The sequence below is a fragment of the Lepisosteus platostomus genome, chromosome 5, assembly GCF_059453375.1.
Source record: "Lepisosteus platostomus isolate fLepPlt1 chromosome 5, fLepPlt1.hap1, whole genome shotgun sequence".
Classification (NCBI taxonomy): Eukaryota; Metazoa; Chordata; class Actinopteri; order Semionotiformes; family Lepisosteidae; genus Lepisosteus; species Lepisosteus platostomus.
This window is the reverse complement of record NC_142615.1, coordinates 44,260,167-44,279,344: the sequence shown is the minus strand read 5'-3', so window position 1 is coordinate 44,279,344 and position 19,178 is coordinate 44,260,167. Positions and strand designations below refer to the sequence as shown.

Here is a 19,178-nt window from a genome sequence, read left to right as displayed (position 1 = left end):
GCCTCCAGCCAGGCGCAGAGCCAGAGGGACTGAAAAAAGAATAGTTAGGTTAGAGCTTCAGTTCAGCTCAGAGTTTCTGGAACAGAAGACCATGGCAGACCTAGAGTAGGAAACAGATGACATGAAGGCACTGAGGATCCTGATGTCATCTTCTCAGGGTGGTGGTGTGCCTGTCAGTACTATTCAGTGAACTAACCTGAGCACTTTTCCTGATATGGGTCCTCATGACAAGGTCTAGGAGTTCTTCGGCCTGTTAAAAAGCAGCAGGTAATGAAAAAAAAACTCATTCACAATATGTTTAGTAAATTATCTTCTATATTTACATTTATACCTTTAATGCTCCCATTTACTGTAAATATGGTTATGGTTCACATTAAACACAAGTTTTTTTCTTATTAAACATACATTTTAAATTTGTTTTTTCACCATAGTGAGCAAACCAAGTATTATATCAATAAATCATTGCATAGCTGCACAAGGATATTTATTTTTGAGCAGTAAACAGATTTATTTATTGTATGAGTAGCATTAACATAACACATAATCTCTAAAATATCTGAAGGTTAGTTTTTAGTATTTAAATTAAACTCATGTTAATAAAAATGAGTCAAAAAGGTGCAATTTTAAGAAAGGAATGTAGAATGGTTAATAAATGAATAAGCCTGTTGTCAGAATGATGTATTTCATTGAAGACTCTTTTACAGACAACCTTAAATTTATAAGAACATTTTGGTATGTTTAGTATAATGTCTTTAACCAATAAGTGAACTAATATGTAACAGTGACAGTTTTTTTATTACATTTTAGTTTTATGTGCATTTTAGTTTTCAATTTTGGTACTGTGGTCAATCGATTTCTTAGCAAAAAGTTGACAATATTAGTTTTTCAACATCAGAAATAAAATAAAGTTAACTTAATGTATATATCTTAATATAAGAAAATGCAGTATTTCAAGTACCATCCTTGGAAAACTTCATTATAATATAAAACATAATATAAAACATGACAATGTGAAAATTATTTGACACAGTTCAGAATAATGAGAAATTCACAGAAGAGGCCTTTTGGTATCTTCCTCCCTGACCATCACTTAACATTTATTTCTGGATGTATAATAATAATGTATTATAATAATAATAATACCTGAGCAGGTGATCTCAGCAGCCTCAGTGCTCCAGCAGTCGTTCTGACCCCAGGGTGAAGACAGACAATCCCACAGTATGTAGTCATGTCGTTGACACTTAATGTTATCCAGCCACCGAGGGGCAGTAGTAGGCAGCCTAGATGCTGTTTCTTCCAAAGTAATACTTTCTCCACAGCCCAGCTGGCGGCAGATGATTGTAGCTGTGATGTCTGTCATGTCGTTGGCACAGATGCTGCCCCAGGTGCCATTGTAGTAAACCTCTGCCTGTCCTGAACAGCCTGCAGACAGCCTCAGCTGCTTATGCTCTGTTGAAGAAATGGGACACTAGAACTTGAAGTTGTATATATATTCTTGTTATAAACATACATTATATGTACCCCCGCACTATCAAACTGTTAAATTCCCAGCCACTCTCACTCTCACCTCACTTCTCACCTATGATCTGAACCTCACAGTGCCTTCTTCCTTTCTTTCTTACCAAAAACCCAAACACACATTGAAAATCTACCTCTACCATACATGTCAAAAGCTCACTCCCCATAATTTCTATTCCTTTATTTTATTCTGTTGATGCATATTTTTGCACATAACTGTTACCTTTTTGTTGTTTTGCACATTGCCTGTTGTTGTTTTTTGCACATTGCCTGTTGTTGTTTTTTTTTGCACATCGTCTGTTGTTGTTTTTTGCACACTGCCTGTTGTCTCTGTCTTTCTTTTGCTACACAATTGTATTGTTGTTGTTGTTGTTGTTGTTTTGTTTTTTTTTCTCTTTGTACTACTTATGTCCGAGAGCTAGCTAAATAGCATTTCGTTATACCATATACCTGCGTATGAGTGTAATGACAATAAACTTGACTTGACATTATAAAACTTCTTCCAACCTGAAGAAGGCTCCACAGCCGAAACATTGTTTCTTTACTTCTCTTTTCAACATGGAATAGGCCTTTGCTTGTTCCTTTGCAGCCTACCTACAAATGCAGCCATTCAAAATGTGCAGTACAAACCCGTACCACATGCAATTACCCACAAGTCACTGCAATGTACCGTGGTACGTGATTGGTTGGCCAAAATGACTGACAGGGGCACTCGTGGTGCATTGGTCGTTAGTGAAAAGATTTAATCATTTAACCTCTTTACTGTGCATGTTTTAATCCACTTAGTATTTAAAATTTATATGGAATTTTACAACTAAAGGGACATTTTTGTAGCTGAGCATAAAATGAAGAGGAGCATAATGCGTCTGATGGTTAGGAACAACCTTAGGAACATAAACATATTATGTAAACTGTATATAGCTGCTATATGGATGGTAGTTTAAAGAAAAATACACACCAGTATTCCACTTTCTTCCTAAACATTTTAAGTATCAAAGTCTTACATGTGGTTATTTTGGAAATGGTTTTACGTGCTTCTTCTGACCATATTAAGTTTATATACTCTGTGAAAGTTCTAATATTTTAACCTTTTCTGTGAATATGCTTATTATCGGAGTAAACAAAAGCATATTTTTAGAATAATATGGAATCGCGTAACTAAAGAAATAAACGATATAATTATATTAATGTACTGTAGCTCAAATAGTAGTATAATACACTTTCTATAGATATGTGTGCTTCAGTTTCACTCCCTTTCACCTAATTACATCTGTGGTGTGATGGCTTAAGTTTGTACCTTAAAAGCCTGGGGTCCAGCATTTGAGTTTTCTTTTAACAAATAAACATTTCTTTGAAAAACTAAAATAGCAAGTATTATGGACACTATATTGACATTTTATATATTTCTAAATATCACAACATGTTCGAAGTCATTTATTAATAACACATATAATTTCAAACTGCTACTGATATTATTACTGAAAATAAATATTATCGGCAATATATTGAATGTGTTGGTATTCTAAATATCACAAAATGTTCAAAGTTAAGTGAGTTAAATGATTACTACTTTCCATGAATACTTTCACTCGTTATCGCAGTAAAAGAAACTAATATTTTTCCTAATTAATTATTAGGGAATATAATATGGAATCATGTATATAAAAAAAATTATAATGATATTAATTTAACTAAATATTGTATATGTATTTATATATCTGCCAGTATCCACCTTTTATTTAACACGTTTTATTAACACCCGAATCGCAGCAGGTGAGAAAGAGACAGAAAAAAGTGACTTTTAATGTGCAGAAAATGGGTGATTTTTCTTCCTCGTGATCAGCTTAGAATCTGAATCTACCTGAACATAAATCAAGTGGTCGTAACTCTAGGAGGTCTCATGAAAATGCTACAGGCATGTCAAAATAATTTTCGAACTTCAAGCTATCTTTACCGTGGTTGAAAAGCGAAGAAAAAAATGACTCTGAAAATGTTACAAGAAGCTTGAAATTATTATTATTAGATTAATACTATTAAGAATGACCAGACACATTATTATTGTTTCAGTGGTATTTTTAATACTGCTTTGTTATTCTCGATTCTAATGACAATATATCCAATTTCATTTTAAGGCTTGAGGCGTCTGTTAAATTGCACCACTGAATAAAGTGTTTTGAATTAAACCAAATGTACAGCTGTTAAGCATACTGTATTTTTTGTTTACACAACACAGCTTTGCAGTGAAAAAAATGAACACCGGCACTTTTCCTCCCCCTCTTCATTCTCTAAGTATAGTAGGCGAACCTTCCAATCCCCCTTCTCCCCATGGACAGACTGACAAATCTTTTTACGGCATTCACTCCAATCACCCAGACTGTAAGGACGGGAATAAAGCTCTGTTTTATTTCTGAAACCCTTTCTGTATGTCCTGTTTTAATTCAGGTAAGGGTCAACTATATTCAAATTTGTATATATATAGTAACGCAACGGGGTTTAGGTTGGCCACCCACCGTCGGGGGCTTGAACCCGGGACTCCCGCGTCACTCAACAGGGACCCAGCCCAGTGAGCTAAAGAGAGATATCTCCACAGCCTAGGGGCTGTGGTCCTGCTATTACAGGGAAGGGCGGAGACATCACCGCTCTGGTAAGCCGGCTCTTACACAGTACCTGTCAGCCATATGCGTTACAATATATTTAATACAGTAATACTACCAGCTATATAAATACACCTCGAACTGTAATACAGTTTAAAATGATTAAAAGTCTAAACAGTATACAACTTGAATTCTTATCTCTATTAATATAACTAAAAAGTGGTATTAAATAAATACAACTTTTTTGTATAGATGAATAAAAAAAATGATAGTAGTTCAGGTGGGTAGCTGCGTCAGCATGCGTAGGCTGCAAAGGAACAACTTCACGGTTGAAACGTTGTGCTCTCTTTTTTCTTTTTCTCAGCATGGAATAAACCTATTACTTGTTCCTAAAAAGATGATTGCAATCTAATCTTTCCACGTACAATCCCATGAGGAAATACAATATGCTCTGGCTTTGTTTAACGATGGTATGAAAAATAAATCTAAATGGTGAGAAAGCTATGCTTAAAGTTTATTAAGGGACTTAGAAGACAAAGATAACGATTTACATTGCATTGTCAGATTGTGAATCAAAAAAGGCATTTAATTAAACACACATTTGTGATTTTAATATAAATGGGGGTAATGGGGTTAGACCATTAGACATGCAAAACACTTCCTTGTGATCATCTTAGAATCTTTGTGTAAGCTGTAAGTTTTTTAAAACTTTTTAATTAAACATTTTAAACACTTTAATTTTGTAAACACAACACACATTTCCGTACAGATACAGTACAATCACATTCTCCTGTCTCACCGTGGTGTAAAACGAAGTAGTAAGTGATTGAGTTAACAATGCACTGCCCACTGAGTGGAATGTTCTTTTTTTACAAGTGTAAAAAGAGGCAATACGTGTATCCTTCATAACATTTCAGTTTACAGAAAAATTCTGCCAGACCCTCACAACATCCAATAATACTCTTCTTGTGTCTAATTTTTAGTTTAACAGGGTTTGCGGGATAAGCACATTGTTTAATGGGGATGACATTACCCACGTCTATTATCACTGTGGTGCAGCCAGAGAAGGTCCTGTTACTCACAGAATGTAGATATTCTTGAGGACAGCTAGAAGACCAGAGTCAGACAGACAAAGGTGGGGAGTAGGCAGATAATAAGCCAGATAAGTAGTGAATGAGGATGAGGATTTTGAAGTTGACTTGAAACCTGATAGGAAGCCAGTGCAAGGACTTGAAGACAGGCGTAATGCATCTCGATCAGGATTCTGGCTGTCAAATTCTGAACATATTGGAGATTGTTTAGTGTGGATTTAATTGCCCCAGTGAACAGGATGTGCATTTATTAAATCTAAAAAAAGTCTTTCTTGATTTCTCTAGTTCCTAGTTTCTATAGTTACCTTTAAAATAAACTTATTCCACAATGTAGAGTACTGCAAGGCTGGTATTTACATATGATATTTTGTGATTTAAACAAATTAACACAAGCAGCTTTTGGGGATTTAAGTGTTGGCTGAGTTATTTCATGATGTAAGACTAGAGATGTAGGTAGGAAAAAGATAATTTGGGGAAAGCTGAGGAATACACTGATAACAAGAACACTTCCTAATGGTTTTAGGCATACTTTTGATAAAATGACAGAGGATGTTATATACTGCAGAGGAAGATGATGGAGTTAACAGACTGTATGTTGCATAGATAGTGAAATGAGGACTGTATTTTAGGTTTTGTGTAGTTGCTAGCATTGAACTGTGTGTTGGATGCACATGAATTGAAGGAATGGGCAAACATAGCTGATGCGGATCCACAGAGCCAGCATATTAAGATGTTTATAATTAGAGGCAATTTGTTTAAATAACTAGGTATGGATACTGATGTGCAAGAGAGGTGGAAAGGCTGTTTCCTTAAGCCGGCACTATAAAATAATTTATCCTCAGTGAAATGCTGCCATCTCATAGTGGGTTTCTAACACTGTGTATTGTTCCATTTAGTTTTGAAAACCACTGAGACATCTGGTACTACTGTTGTATTTATGAAAAAAACATACAAAAAACATACTAACAACTGTGCCGTCCTATTCCTTAGTTAATACATTTTATTTTTCTTAAAAGTTAACATTGAAAGCAAAATATTTTGAATTATATTTTACCCTATTTTTTCTTTAATTTGGTATTTAAGTTATTTTCTGATAGTCAAATTTAATGTATATTTGAACAACCAAAATATATATTTTACAAGATGTGGGAAAAAGTTCAACAATTTATTACAGTGCTAAATTTAATATTATTGATTATGAATACATATACAGTATTTAGATTCCATACGTGATAGTAGATCTTGTTTATATTAAAGTTATATCACTGGGAAGCACTACTAGCGCACAACAACTTTGTAACTCTCGTTTTTCCTTACTGTAGTTTGAGTCTTTGTGTAAGCTGTAAGTTCTTTTTACTTCTTAATTAAACATTTGACAAAATAATTTTGTACTGGATACTGGTGTGTATTTTTTCTTTTAACTACCAATTCCTGCCATATACAGTTTACATAATAGGTTTATTTTCCTAATTTAATATCGTTTATGAGCATGTGAAAGGCATGGTGAATTGGAGATACTTTGTATGATTGGAAACAAATACATGATTGGATCAACAAAATGCTGTCGTGTTACTTTTTGTCAATGAAAAAAAAAGTATTTTCATTTACAAAGACAGTTACAAAGAAAGTGGACCATGGTAATACTTTGAGCTTACAGCCTGTCCAAGGTAATTCATTATTAGTACTATTAGTAATATCTTCCGTAAAGTCTTTGATGCATAACATATTTCTGCATAATTAAAATATTTATGATAAAGGTGGTAGGTTGTGTACTTTTTTCCAACTGAGCAATTTTAGTTTATAAATGTACCAACTTTTTAATGTTTAATGATTAACATGCTGTTATATACAGTTTATAATTATTAAAAGTCTGAAGAGCATTCAACTTAAATTCTTAATTGGAAAAGGATTGTCCTTCAGCAGTGACCGGGATTTGAAACCACGCATTTTCTGGCGACAGCTCAAATGCTGTACATGAGAGGTTAAGCTTTATTAGCTCCATCTGGTGGTGATTCTGGATACTATTTTTATAACTGCTGTATTTTATGGATTGACGCAATATGACGCGTTATGACGTGTTGTGATGCGACACACCCACCGTGTTTTACCACAGCGTACCCCATTCGTTTTGAATGGCTACATCTGTACTTCAACATTATGAACATTGACACCCAAAGAAGGCTCCACAGCCAGAACTTTGTGTTTCCTTTCTTCTCTATTCAGTATGGAATAAACCTTTAACTTGTTCCATTATAAACATTGCTATCTCTTTCACTGCTACACACCTGCCTGGTAGAAATACCACCAATTTGGAACCTTCCCATCCTTAAAAAACCCAGAGTCTATTCACATAGTTGCAGTTCCATTACTGTTAAAGCCCATCTTCTGCTGGGAGGACATCCAAGGCTTTTAAGGTTCTTAGGTGACTATATCAGTATAATGAACTTAAGGAATTAAACATTGTGTTGATTTAAAGTATACTTCCACTCAGAAGAAGAAGCTATATAAAATTCCTGTGTGGATATCTTTTCAATTGGTCTCAGAACCATGATTAGCACTGAAGATAATATGCACATTCTCTTTTCTTTCCCACATTAAAGAGAAAAGCCTTTTCTTTCTATTTTCCAACTGTTTAACAAGGAAATAAAATACTACCAGGAGGACTCCTTGCAGATGTCCTGTCTCCTGTCTAAAATATTGACCCAAGCCAGTGATCACCACAGCTGTATATTTTACCAAACCAACATCTGTTACATAAGCCAAAGAGCTGCTGTAAAGACAGGATGGATGGTTTCTGTAGCTCTTAAATATTTTCAAACTGTTTTAACTGCCTTTGACATTGTGATGGTGAGGAAAATGAATTTTGGAGAGAGAGTTTCCCTGTTCATATTCAGTCTGGGTTACATGCTTTGTCTCTCCAACTTTGTTTCTAACACAATAAAGTTATTAATTAGCCCACATATTTGAGGAAACCTAAAGTTATTGATCAGGTGAAATAACACACCAACTGTAACCGCTGGTACATTGAGCACCTCAGCCTTTGTCCTCTGGTTGGTAGTTATAATGTGTGTGTGTGTGTAGCTCCTAAATTTTATAATATGTTATTAATTGAGCATGACTCTGGGTAAATGCTATCAGATACTGCATTTTTTTCTGTGCCATCAATTACCAATTACTTCACTGATATATGTTATTCATTGAATACTTTGTTTCTATTAGTCATGTCATTACATACCTGAACACACCACTCCCACATCCTCCTTGTGTCCACAGTCATGTTGTCCCCACCCTGCTGAGGGACACTCCCACAGAGATGACTCGTGCCCCATACAGCCCACCTCATCCAGCCAGATGGGTCCAGTCCCCTGGCTGAAGGAGGCCGGAACTGGGGCACTGAGGGCCGTCCCACACTGGAGCTGCCTGCACACCACCTGAGAGTCTGCCAGGTCCCAGGAGTCATCGCAGACTGTCCCCCAGGAGCCACTGTGATAAACCTCCAGCCTCCCAGCACAGTCGCCTCCTCCACCAACCAGCCTGAAGAAGCTCTGGGCTGGGAGAGAGACAGTACCCAGTGATACAGACACATATCTATAAATATGACTGACACAATCCCCTCCTACCTCAACCAGCCTGAGGGAGGATTGGGGCAGGAAAGAGACAGTATTCTCTCCCCTTTTTTTGTTCTTTTGGCTGGGATGCACTGGAGAAAATTCCAATCAACTTTGTCGACACGGCAATAAAGAATAAATACTAAATTTGTTCAATCAGACTCCCTTTATACACTATTTTACTGGGAACGAAATTAAGCTCTAATAACAGTGGTGAAAATATGCAAAAATCCAGAATATCTGAAAGGGGTGAATACTTTTACATGGCATTTTGTGATCTTTCACCTGGTGTAAAATACACAACTTGAAATAGAAATCAGGGCACAAATCTACATCTATGAAAATTAAAAATTCTAAAAGTTTTTTTCTCCCACATAATCATTTGAAATTAACACACAGTAAAACATGCAGACATTGGGATCAGTTGATTAGTTTATGTATTGATAGTTGAATGTCTTCATAGTCACAGAAAAGGAGTTATGGAGACTATTGCATCTTCAAAGGCTCTGGATGATAATGATGAAAAAAGTATATCTTTCCATCAGTGATAACTGTATTAGGTAACACCAGAAAAATAATGAATCTAGGCAGCCAACTGTAAAATTATAGATATCAAACTACAACTACAATTGCTATGAACCACTAGCTAATCCTTAGAATATGTTCTGATGTTTTTTTTTGTTTCATGCACTCATTAAGACACACATAAGACATGCACTCTATAGGTAAAATGTAAGTGACATACATTCACATGAAAACATGAACATAAGTTAAGATGCCTTTGTTTTTAGTCAAAGGGAAAGTTCGAAGGCAAAATTAATTTGATGTCAAAGAATTGATTAAAGTGATCAAACAACTGTTACTGAACTCTGACTTGAGTTGATCCACTTACTTAGTGGGTAAGGACCATTTTTTTAGTATCTCAGTATGTTGGAGCCTTTGTTATGTTGTACATTTCACTTTTAAACTAGGCCATAATACATGCAATGTGAATAGCTATTCATTAGCTATTTTACAATCATTAATTCATTGTAACACTAGTATATATATATATAAACGTAATATAAATAATTAATATGTTTAGTTGGGTTGTAGTTATCTATCTATAGTTGAGTTGTGGTGAATCTCACACAGCATCTCTCAACCAGAGATAAAGATAAAATCGGATAAAATTAGGTAAACTCACCTTTTTCATAGCAGAAGAAAGGAAGACTGGCAGTACAAACATTATCATCCAGCTTTCCTTTATTATTGCTTTGTAAGTACATAGCACCACAGTACTGGTTTCCACCAGCATTGTTCGGTTCACCTGTGTTCCAGTTAAAGAACGAAGAGTTACTGCGGTCTGACCACTTCCAGACATCCTTGAACAGACCGATCCACACTCTGTTACCCTGTGCTATCCTCTCTGCCTCTGCATTCTCACTCTGGTTCCTCATACTGGCCAGATCTGTGTGTTTCTCTCTGCAGTATCTCTGAGCTTCAGTCCAGGGCTTTTTTGCCTTAATCAGAACATATCTCTTTGTGGGGTCACTGCTGTCTGTGAAGACAAAGAGCAGGTCTGAAAATGAACTACTCAGTCTCCATCATTGTAGCAGACAATAAATCATACAGAATATAATACAAATAAAAAATCCCAGAAGTTAAAATGACAATTAGCAACATTTCATTATTTTATTCATTAATTTGATTTGAACTGTTTTATTTTTAAAAAGGGTGAATGATCCCTCTTCTTGTGTACACAACTACTGTGAAATGCCCATTCATAAAACTAGAAGAATTCGCCCCTTAGCTGCTGTCGATTAATCAATTCTCAATCCAAACATGCACATTTCCCAAAAAGCTAACTGCCTCTAATTTGATTAATATTTATGAAGAACTTTTTAAAATGTCTTCTGAAAATCTAAAAATACCATAACATATGTTCCATATCTGTCCATCAATGCTGTTGCTTTTTCATATTTACTGAAATACATCTATCCATGAAACACATTCTTATGTAAAAACATTGGTTACCTTGATAGCAAAGGAAGTAATGGTGTGATGAACAAGCGTAATCCATCCATTTACCCCCAGTGTGCAACACAGCACAGTTCTCATTGTCACCTACATTGTTTGGTTCTCCTTTGTTCCAGTTGCGAAACTCAGCCTGTCCATCTCTAAAGAAAGTATCCATTTTCACAGACCACTGCCACTCCCCTTTATTTCTCCTGTACAGTCCTATCCAGGCCTGGGTTTTGTCGTGACTGTCTGCAGTGCTGAGGAGCCTCTGCAGCTGTTCAGGGTTGTCAGTGGAGGCCAGATCAGTGTATCTCTCTCTGCAGTATGTCTGAGCTTTAATCCAGGTTAGCGGTGTGCTCACAAAGTGATATCGATGAGTGTCACTTAAGGACAATTTCCTGACCACTGCAAATCAAAGGACACAAACTGTTTAAAGTGATTGCAATAGCTGTCAATGTGTGGGCAAGTGAGAGACAAATTTTCTACTTGTATTTTGAGTGTTATAATGTGATACGCTGATACATTGAGTGTCCTATTAATTGTTCACAGATGTCTGTGTCTTGTCTTCAACATTATTTTAATCTTACATTGTCCATTTTAATTTAAACACATATAACAGTGTAGGTCTCTGGACTTCCTTTTCACAGGCGAGAAGATCCCCAGAGAGGTGTGTAGTTGCTCAAAAATTAGGGATCTTCACTAAGGTGAGATAAAGGTATTGCTTAGGCTTGAGAGAAAAAATTGGAAAAATTCTCTAAGTGTTCTACAAATCAAAAGAATGCACCTTAACTGTGTATCCAATGGCAATGGTTCTAGGACAAACGAAGACAAGTCATATGAGAATGTAATATAGGGTTTTTAATTAGAAATCATTGTGGTGCTGATGATAGACATTCTCACATGATAATAAGGGAGAGAGAAAACTTATAGGGCTGGCTTAGTGGTATTAGGGGCCCTCTAATGGTGAACAGGGGAAGATTGACCTGAGGAAAGCAGGATGATCGATCATTACAAATACACAGAAAAACAAGATAGAATTCCAAAGGCACTTGATCAAGTTTATGATTAGTATTCTTTCACTTGTCCCTTTCACTGTACAATCTGGGTAACATATGCCTCTCTTAGGATTTTATTGAGCATTTCCTCACAATGTGTCTAAAAAGCGATTTTGATTGATTATCAACTGTGAAAACTGCCTATTCTCTAACTGGTTAAGGTGAAACACCTCTATCCTCTAGGACACACTTTCCCTTGAAGAATGTATTCCCTTGAATAAAAGGCAGATTGTATGGAACCAGGACCATGAGGGCATCAAAGCAACAAGATGGCTCTTTTGGCGGATATAATCTGTTGAACTAACTGTTGAACTTTGGCTTTTCAGAGGATCCTATTAACATATTACAAAAACAACTTAACAATATGGACTCGATCATTAGTCAGCTGCAGGGACTTAGGATGTGGGTTTGCACATGTGAATTCTGATGGTTTCAACACTTAGTTAGACAACACCTCCCTTCGTTGGTCATAATTTTCCTCTTCTTTGTCTTGGTGTCTCTAACATCATGTCTTGAAATGTGCCAGGATGAAATTCACCCATCAAAAGAATTGTACTTGTCAACGATTTATACTCCCAATTTTTCTGATCAGGATGCCCTTAGGATCAATTTCTTTCTGACAGAAATATTCATTTAATTTTAACAGAATTATCTGCAAAGAAATAAAGCTTTCTTTCCAGATAATTAATTCTGCTCTTATACATAAGAAACTTTGCACCTTGTCTGGGCCAGTGATTGAGGTTCTTCCTAGTGATATCCACTTCACACATTACAGTTTCACAGAAAAAAAAAGTTTCCATGCTTAGAGTACTAATTTAGTTTTCAATTTTAGGTTTTAATTTAAGTTGTTATTGCTTTGGAAATTAGTTTTATTATAGTAAGAGACAAATACTGCTGGAGAAGAACATTATTAGGGATGGAGCAGGTGTTGAAGGAAGTCCCAGGTGGAATAAAGAGAAGAGGCATGGGTAAGTAGGGCACCAGCAGTTACACAGGTGTCCAAAGGTTAGGGGACAGTGCTAAGGGCAGCTGGTGACAGATTAAATGACTTCACAAATTTCTGCGGTACCTGAACAGACCCTGACAAGGACAACAGACAGAAGAGAGGTGTATAGAAGACAAACATGTAGAGGCCATTGCTGTATGATCGTGATAGGTGCAGAGAGACAGTACAAATGGATATAGAATGGAGCAGGAAGAGTCAGAATAGTCAGGGGAGAATGAAAGTGTAAGAGAAGGAATGGGTGAACTGTGCCAAGCGTGAACCATGGTGCATCATGGGGACTCTGGCACATACTCAGCTCAGTGAGTGGAATGCAGTAACTCTTACTTGATGTGATGGAAATATGTTGATTTTATCCTGAAAAATAGGAGTTATACTGTAGCTATGAAAAAAAAAGTTTTCACCCCCTTTGGTATTTTTCACATTTTATTGTCTTACATTATGCAATCAAAATGAATTTATTCTGGAATGTTTACCACTGATCAACACGGTGGTAGAAGGCTATTGTCATGACCGCCAACCAGCGGAGATCAACCCATAATAGAACTAATCAGCACCAGCAGCAGGTTAATAATAACAAGCGCCGCCACACGTATTAACCCACCAGCACATGCTTTACCGTGCAGCACGCAGCGCTATTATACCATTCAAACCCGCTTCCCTCTGCTCGGTATTGAGTCTTCTCATAGAGAGCTCTACCTCACGGTTTCTGTACTTCGCTTACTCTGGATACTGAACTCCTCTTTGCCTCTCAACCTTGGACCTCGCCTTTCATTTTGGATTGTTTGCCTCATTTAGTATTTGCTGGATTTAGAACCATCTTTCGCCTTTCAACCACGATCTTGCCTGACATTTTGGATTGCTCGCCTGTCTCGACATCTACTTACTCCTGCGTCTGCACTGCACAGGATCCGCACATCTCTTCATTGGGGATTCCTCACAGGTATAAGTACCCATAGCTGCAATTATAGCTGTGAGTGTACTTGGATTTCTACTAGCTTTGCACGTTTGGACTCTGCAATTTTCATCCATTCTTCTTCACAATATTGGTCATGCCCCATCTGTCGGAATTGGGACTGTTGGTGAACACCAGCTTTTGAATCATTTCACAGATTATTGATGCAATTGAGATCTGAGTTTTGACTGGGCCACTCCTGGATACTGATTTTTTTGTTTTTGTTAAACAGCTCAAATTTGCTTTTGCCATATGCTTTAGGTTTTGAGTTTTTTTCAACAAGTTTTCATCTGCCACCCTCTTATAAGGTGGCTCTGTGGCTAAGGATCTGCGCCTGTGACCGGAAGGTTGCCGGTTCAAATCCCGCGGCCGGCAGAGGAATCCTACTCCGTTGGGCCCCTGAGCAAGGCCCTTAACCCCAACTGCTCCAGGGGCGCCGTACAATGGCAGACCCTGCGCTCTGACCCCAAGCTTCTCTCCCTGTCTCTGTGTCTGTGTCTCCCTGGAGAAAAGCTGGGGTATGCGAAAAGACGCATTCCTAATGCAAGAAATTGTATAGGGCTAATAAAGAAACATTAAACATTAAACATTATAAAGCACAAATGTGTGAAGTGCCTGGGCTATTGTTGTCCCATGCACACAGGCAAGTGTCCTTTTCACATGAATGCTCAGTTTTGGAGGACAGCTCATTCTTGACAAATTCACAGTTGTGCCATATTCTCTCCATTTCTTTATGATGGACTTGACGGTGCTCCTGGGGATATTCAAAGACTTTAAAATCTTTTATCCTTCCTGTGATAAGTGCTTTTCAGTAACCCTTTTCTTGGCTTTTTCTTCAATGTTCTTTGATCTTCATAATGAAGCTCATGTTTGGAAATGCACTTACCAATCAATTGATAAACTTTAATTGTACAAAAGTGGACTCCAATCAAATTATTATGTGACCCGATTGCACAATTGCACCAGGGTTTACTAAGGTGCATAGTAGCAAAAACGGTGTATGCTTATGTAATCAATTATTGTCTGTATTTGTTTATTTATAATTGATTAAGAAAAAGCTTTAGTGTTGTTTTTTTTTTCTGATTTGACATTAAAGAGTATTTTGTGATGATCAGTGGTAAAAATTCTGAATATATCAGTTTTGATTTCATGAAAATCAAAATGAAAATCAAATGTTAAAAATGCCAGATGGGGGCAAATAACTTTTACAGTCACTGTATCTACTTAAATCTTTTACAAAGAAAAAGATATCTGATGATATAAGAGCAAAATGGAAAAACATTCTTGTAATATATGGAAACACATTAGGTAGAATAAAGAGGTTAACAAAGGTTGAGGAGTGTCCCAATGTGCAGGAAGTGTCCCAGCGTAATGTCATGGCAGAGGTTGTAGAGAACAGAAAGGGATGCTCCTGGACAAGTCACTCAATAAATAAGAAAGGCACTTATAGAAGCTTGTCAAATTTGAACTGTGATGTATTTCAGAAAACATTTTCCTTTAGTACTAAAATGCTAAAACCTTAATCCTTGTTCATGTACAGTACGGGCTTTTATTTGAAGTCTGAAATGCATACTTCCCTTTAATAAATGTCACAACATAATATAATTTTCTTATTAATGTCATTCAGAAGTTTTTGAACTCACTTCAGATTATTCCTATTTAATGTGAATAGGAAGAGTATAGACTTTATATTTATGTGATAAGGCTTAGATTTTGTGTTTAAAATGGCGATTCTTGCTTGAACTACATTTCCCATAAAGCTATAGAAATTTACTGGATCATAGCCACCTGGTCACCTGACGAAAACATAGAAGACGATTGGTTAGAAGACAGTTAAAACCAGGAAGCACTGGCTTCCAGTGGTGATTTGCACTTGAAAAGTGCAGAGTATCTATTATACTGTTTCAGAGGAATAAGGAGGCTAGGAAGTAACTGATCAACCAACAGACAGACCTTTTGGGAAAGAGTTTTGTGCAACCTAGCTCAGGTGCCTAGTTATGTCTTGAGAAATGTAGAGCTCAAAGAGGACAGCTGTGTCTGTGTGTCTGCTTCTATGGGACCCACCTGTTATAAGGTGTAAGAATAGCTACTGTCACACCTCACCCCTGGCTTTGTCCCACTATACATCTAGAGACAAAGCCATAGTTGTAATAACCATATTCTAGGATTCTAAGAAAATGTCACTTTAACACTTCTTTGAAGAATCATGTTAGAATTCAAGCTATTTCATCACATTGGATACAAGACCAAGAAATTGCAACTAACAGTTGTTAAAGTTGTACAGTATCTAAGATGATTTTTTCTGTGGTAAAAAGAAGCTTGAAATGCTTCTAATATTAATGGCCCTATTATAGCTTGGAAAAATTAAAAAGCTCTTTCCAATGCCAGTTGTACCCTGGTGCCTCATTATTTGCTGGGATTGGGTGGTTTTGAAGCATGTTTCTCATTGTGAACTGATAGCTGCATCTCATTGATTTGTGAACTCAGAATGTATGAATCAACACATTTTTAAATCAACACAATGGTGTAAACATTATATGAATAATATTGTTCTATAACATTGTTGTATTAATTATAATTATGTAATATATAATATTATATTAATATAATAACTGAACCATTATCTGAATAATATTTCACATACTAAAAGGAATGATGTGAATAATTTAAACCTTGTAAATGGCTTTCTTTTCATTTCTTAATTTCTTTTCCTAACTTACTAAGAGCCCAGCACAAAGGGAGGATAGAGCATTACTAATTTAATCAGCAGGAGATAGTTACTGTATTCTGAAAGAATAACCATTATTTACTCTAAACGTGGATTATAGAATGAGAGCAGATTATATGTGGTTTAAAGAAAAATAATATCATATATTCCAAATCAAACAATTACTTTAATCATATATAAAATTATAAGGATGGCACAGTGTTGCAGTGGTTAAGCAGTGCTGGGGCCACACTTTCAGTTTTGCATGGAGGTGTTTCTATGTTCTCCCCATATTCACGTGAGATTCCTCAGGGAGCTCTGGTTTCCTCCCACAGTCCAAAGATTGTGGTTTAAAGGGAGTTCTAATGAAAATTTGCGAGGAATTAGGGCTAATTAAGCTTGACTGCTACAGCTCAAGACTAATCCTGCCGTAATTGCCTCAGTTCCCATATGTACCACTTGTCACCCTCTCCTCTTTCTTGCTCTTTTAACATCTCTCGTCCACCCCATCTCCACCTTTGCAGTTATAAATACCAGAGCAGAAATAATGGGTCTTGAATAAGCTTCTTGTCAAACACTAAAGGGTTTATTTTAGATCATTTACATTAAAAACAAACACCAGACATGATGCGAGGACAGATAATTAAGTGTAGAATTTAATTCAAAAGTTGTGCTGCACACACCCCTTAACTTACTGCTCAGGGTGACCTGCTGGAATTAACCCCGTAAGCTCTGCTGTGATAAACCTCTATACCTTCCTAATCTTTTCAGCATCCTACTGGCCTGTACGGTTCCCCCTTATATCTTAACCATATCAGGGCTTCATCAGCCTGTCTTCAGTGTCTCTGTTCCCCACTCCTTTCCTAGAGGACCACTGGCTAAACTTGTTCCTTAAAGAGATTTTTAACCTGAGGTGATGAGCCATTTTGGTGTTGGCACTAAAAATAACCTAAATAAAAAATATTTTTCCTTGCACAAGAATGACGGCTTACCAAATGGACTGGAATCACCATAAGAGTAGTCTGATCTTGTTGAATCTACTCAGAAACAGTTTAAGCTAAATACTCAAGCAGATCAGTAAAACCTTCAGTAGCCCTGAGGATTCAGGGCACAGCAAGTCCAGCAGTGGCCAGGCTTCACAGAGGAGGAGCTGCTCTTTGGTCTTTCTCCACTATTTTGGTGAAGGACTGTCTTTGTCATCTGTTCATAATTCATTGTTATCCTGGATCATCTCTGAACTTTTCTTAATAATATTTTAATTATATATTCTATAAACAAACATCATACCAAGAATTTAATATTATAAACAAAATTTGATATTTACTGTCATAAAAACAGTATTCAAAAACCAGAACACAACAGCCCTTCCTACTGACCTCACCCATCCACTCCTACAACAGTAATCCCACCTGAAGAAAAGCAACATTTAATCAAAAAGTCCATGACTGCAACAATGGTTGGAATAGGAAACATATTAAATACATACTGCCCATATTAAAACAAAAATCATGATTTCACCAAGATAACTGCTTATTCCAATAATAAACAATTACGATTGAAGCTGGAAATACTAACTACTACTATGATGACTACTACTACTACTACTACTACTACTACTACTAATAATAATAATAATAATAATAATAATAATAATAATGGAGGAGGTCTTCATTATTGAGAAGAAAATAGATTTTGTTCCAGACCCCCACTAACAACACAGCCCCCCGCCCCACCAATCACACACAGTATTGCCTTTTCAGACTGACAGCAGGAACCTCTCACACAGGCAGGACGGCCAATCAGACAGGGCCCTTTCAGTCTTCTCCATATATATCAGAGTCACATCACTGTTTCCTGTCCCTGAAGACACTCCCAGCAGTGCGTAGGAGAGGAGAGACAGGAGCAGCTCTGTGTCTCACTGGAGGAAACACACACAGACAGCGGGGTTGCAGGTGCTACAGTATTAAGATCACTTATAGAGCTGCTTTTGTTACCGAAGTCACTATTATCATAGATTAAACTAATATCGTTAATGTGAAACCATCCATTACTATAAAAAAAGTGAAATGTAAATTTCTAAAATCTTTAAAAGTGATGATTTTAAAAACTATCACTCTATTATAAGAGTACCTTTGATTAAATTAATAAAATTGCAAAATAATGATGATATTACTAGTTTTAATTTAATTGTGTGAAAAACAGCTGCACGAAGTTCCTAAACTGACATTTCAAAGTATTTTTTCTGGTTGATATCAAAAGAAAGTACAACATTTGTTGTAACTTTCTAAAGAAATAGGCATTTCCTATTCCATTTGAATTCAGACTCTTTTTTTCCCCATGAAATACAATTTTACACTTTTAAACAAAATATACCATTAACATGATATACCATCAAACATAGAAGTACAGTTTTGACAAAGTGAGATTATAAATGCCTTCAGGTTTGATGTTAATAGTCACACTGAACATAATTCACAACAGTCCCTTAAATTCTGTCCCTCAAATTACTTTAAAGCTCCAAAGCTGGTATAGGACAAATATATATATATAATCAGACATGTGTGGACTGTATTGGGATTAGGGGTTGCAACACTAGTACACATCTGCATGACCTTAATTTAATTTTATAATTTTATGGTAGGAAAC

The 19,178-nt window shown here is 36.4% G+C and overlaps 1 protein-coding gene across 1 annotated transcript; it reads right to left on the bottom strand.

Moving 5' to 3' along the window:
- Nucleotides 1–62: 62 nt before the first annotated feature.
- LOC148666973 (antigen WC1.1-like) lies at nt 63–11,129 on the bottom strand. Its single transcript, XM_088632930.1, has 6 exons — nt 10,828–11,129; nt 9,998–10,351; nt 8,439–8,753; nt 1,144–1,449; nt 197–250; nt 63–76 (listed from the first exon to the last, which is right to left on the bottom strand). Exons 1-6 carry the CDS (start codon nt 10,985–10,987, stop codon nt 63–65), a joined length of 1,203 nt encoding a protein of 400 aa, XP_088489056.1. The 5' UTR covers nt 10,988–11,129.
- Between the last annotated feature and the right edge of the window lie 8,049 nt (nt 11,130–19,178).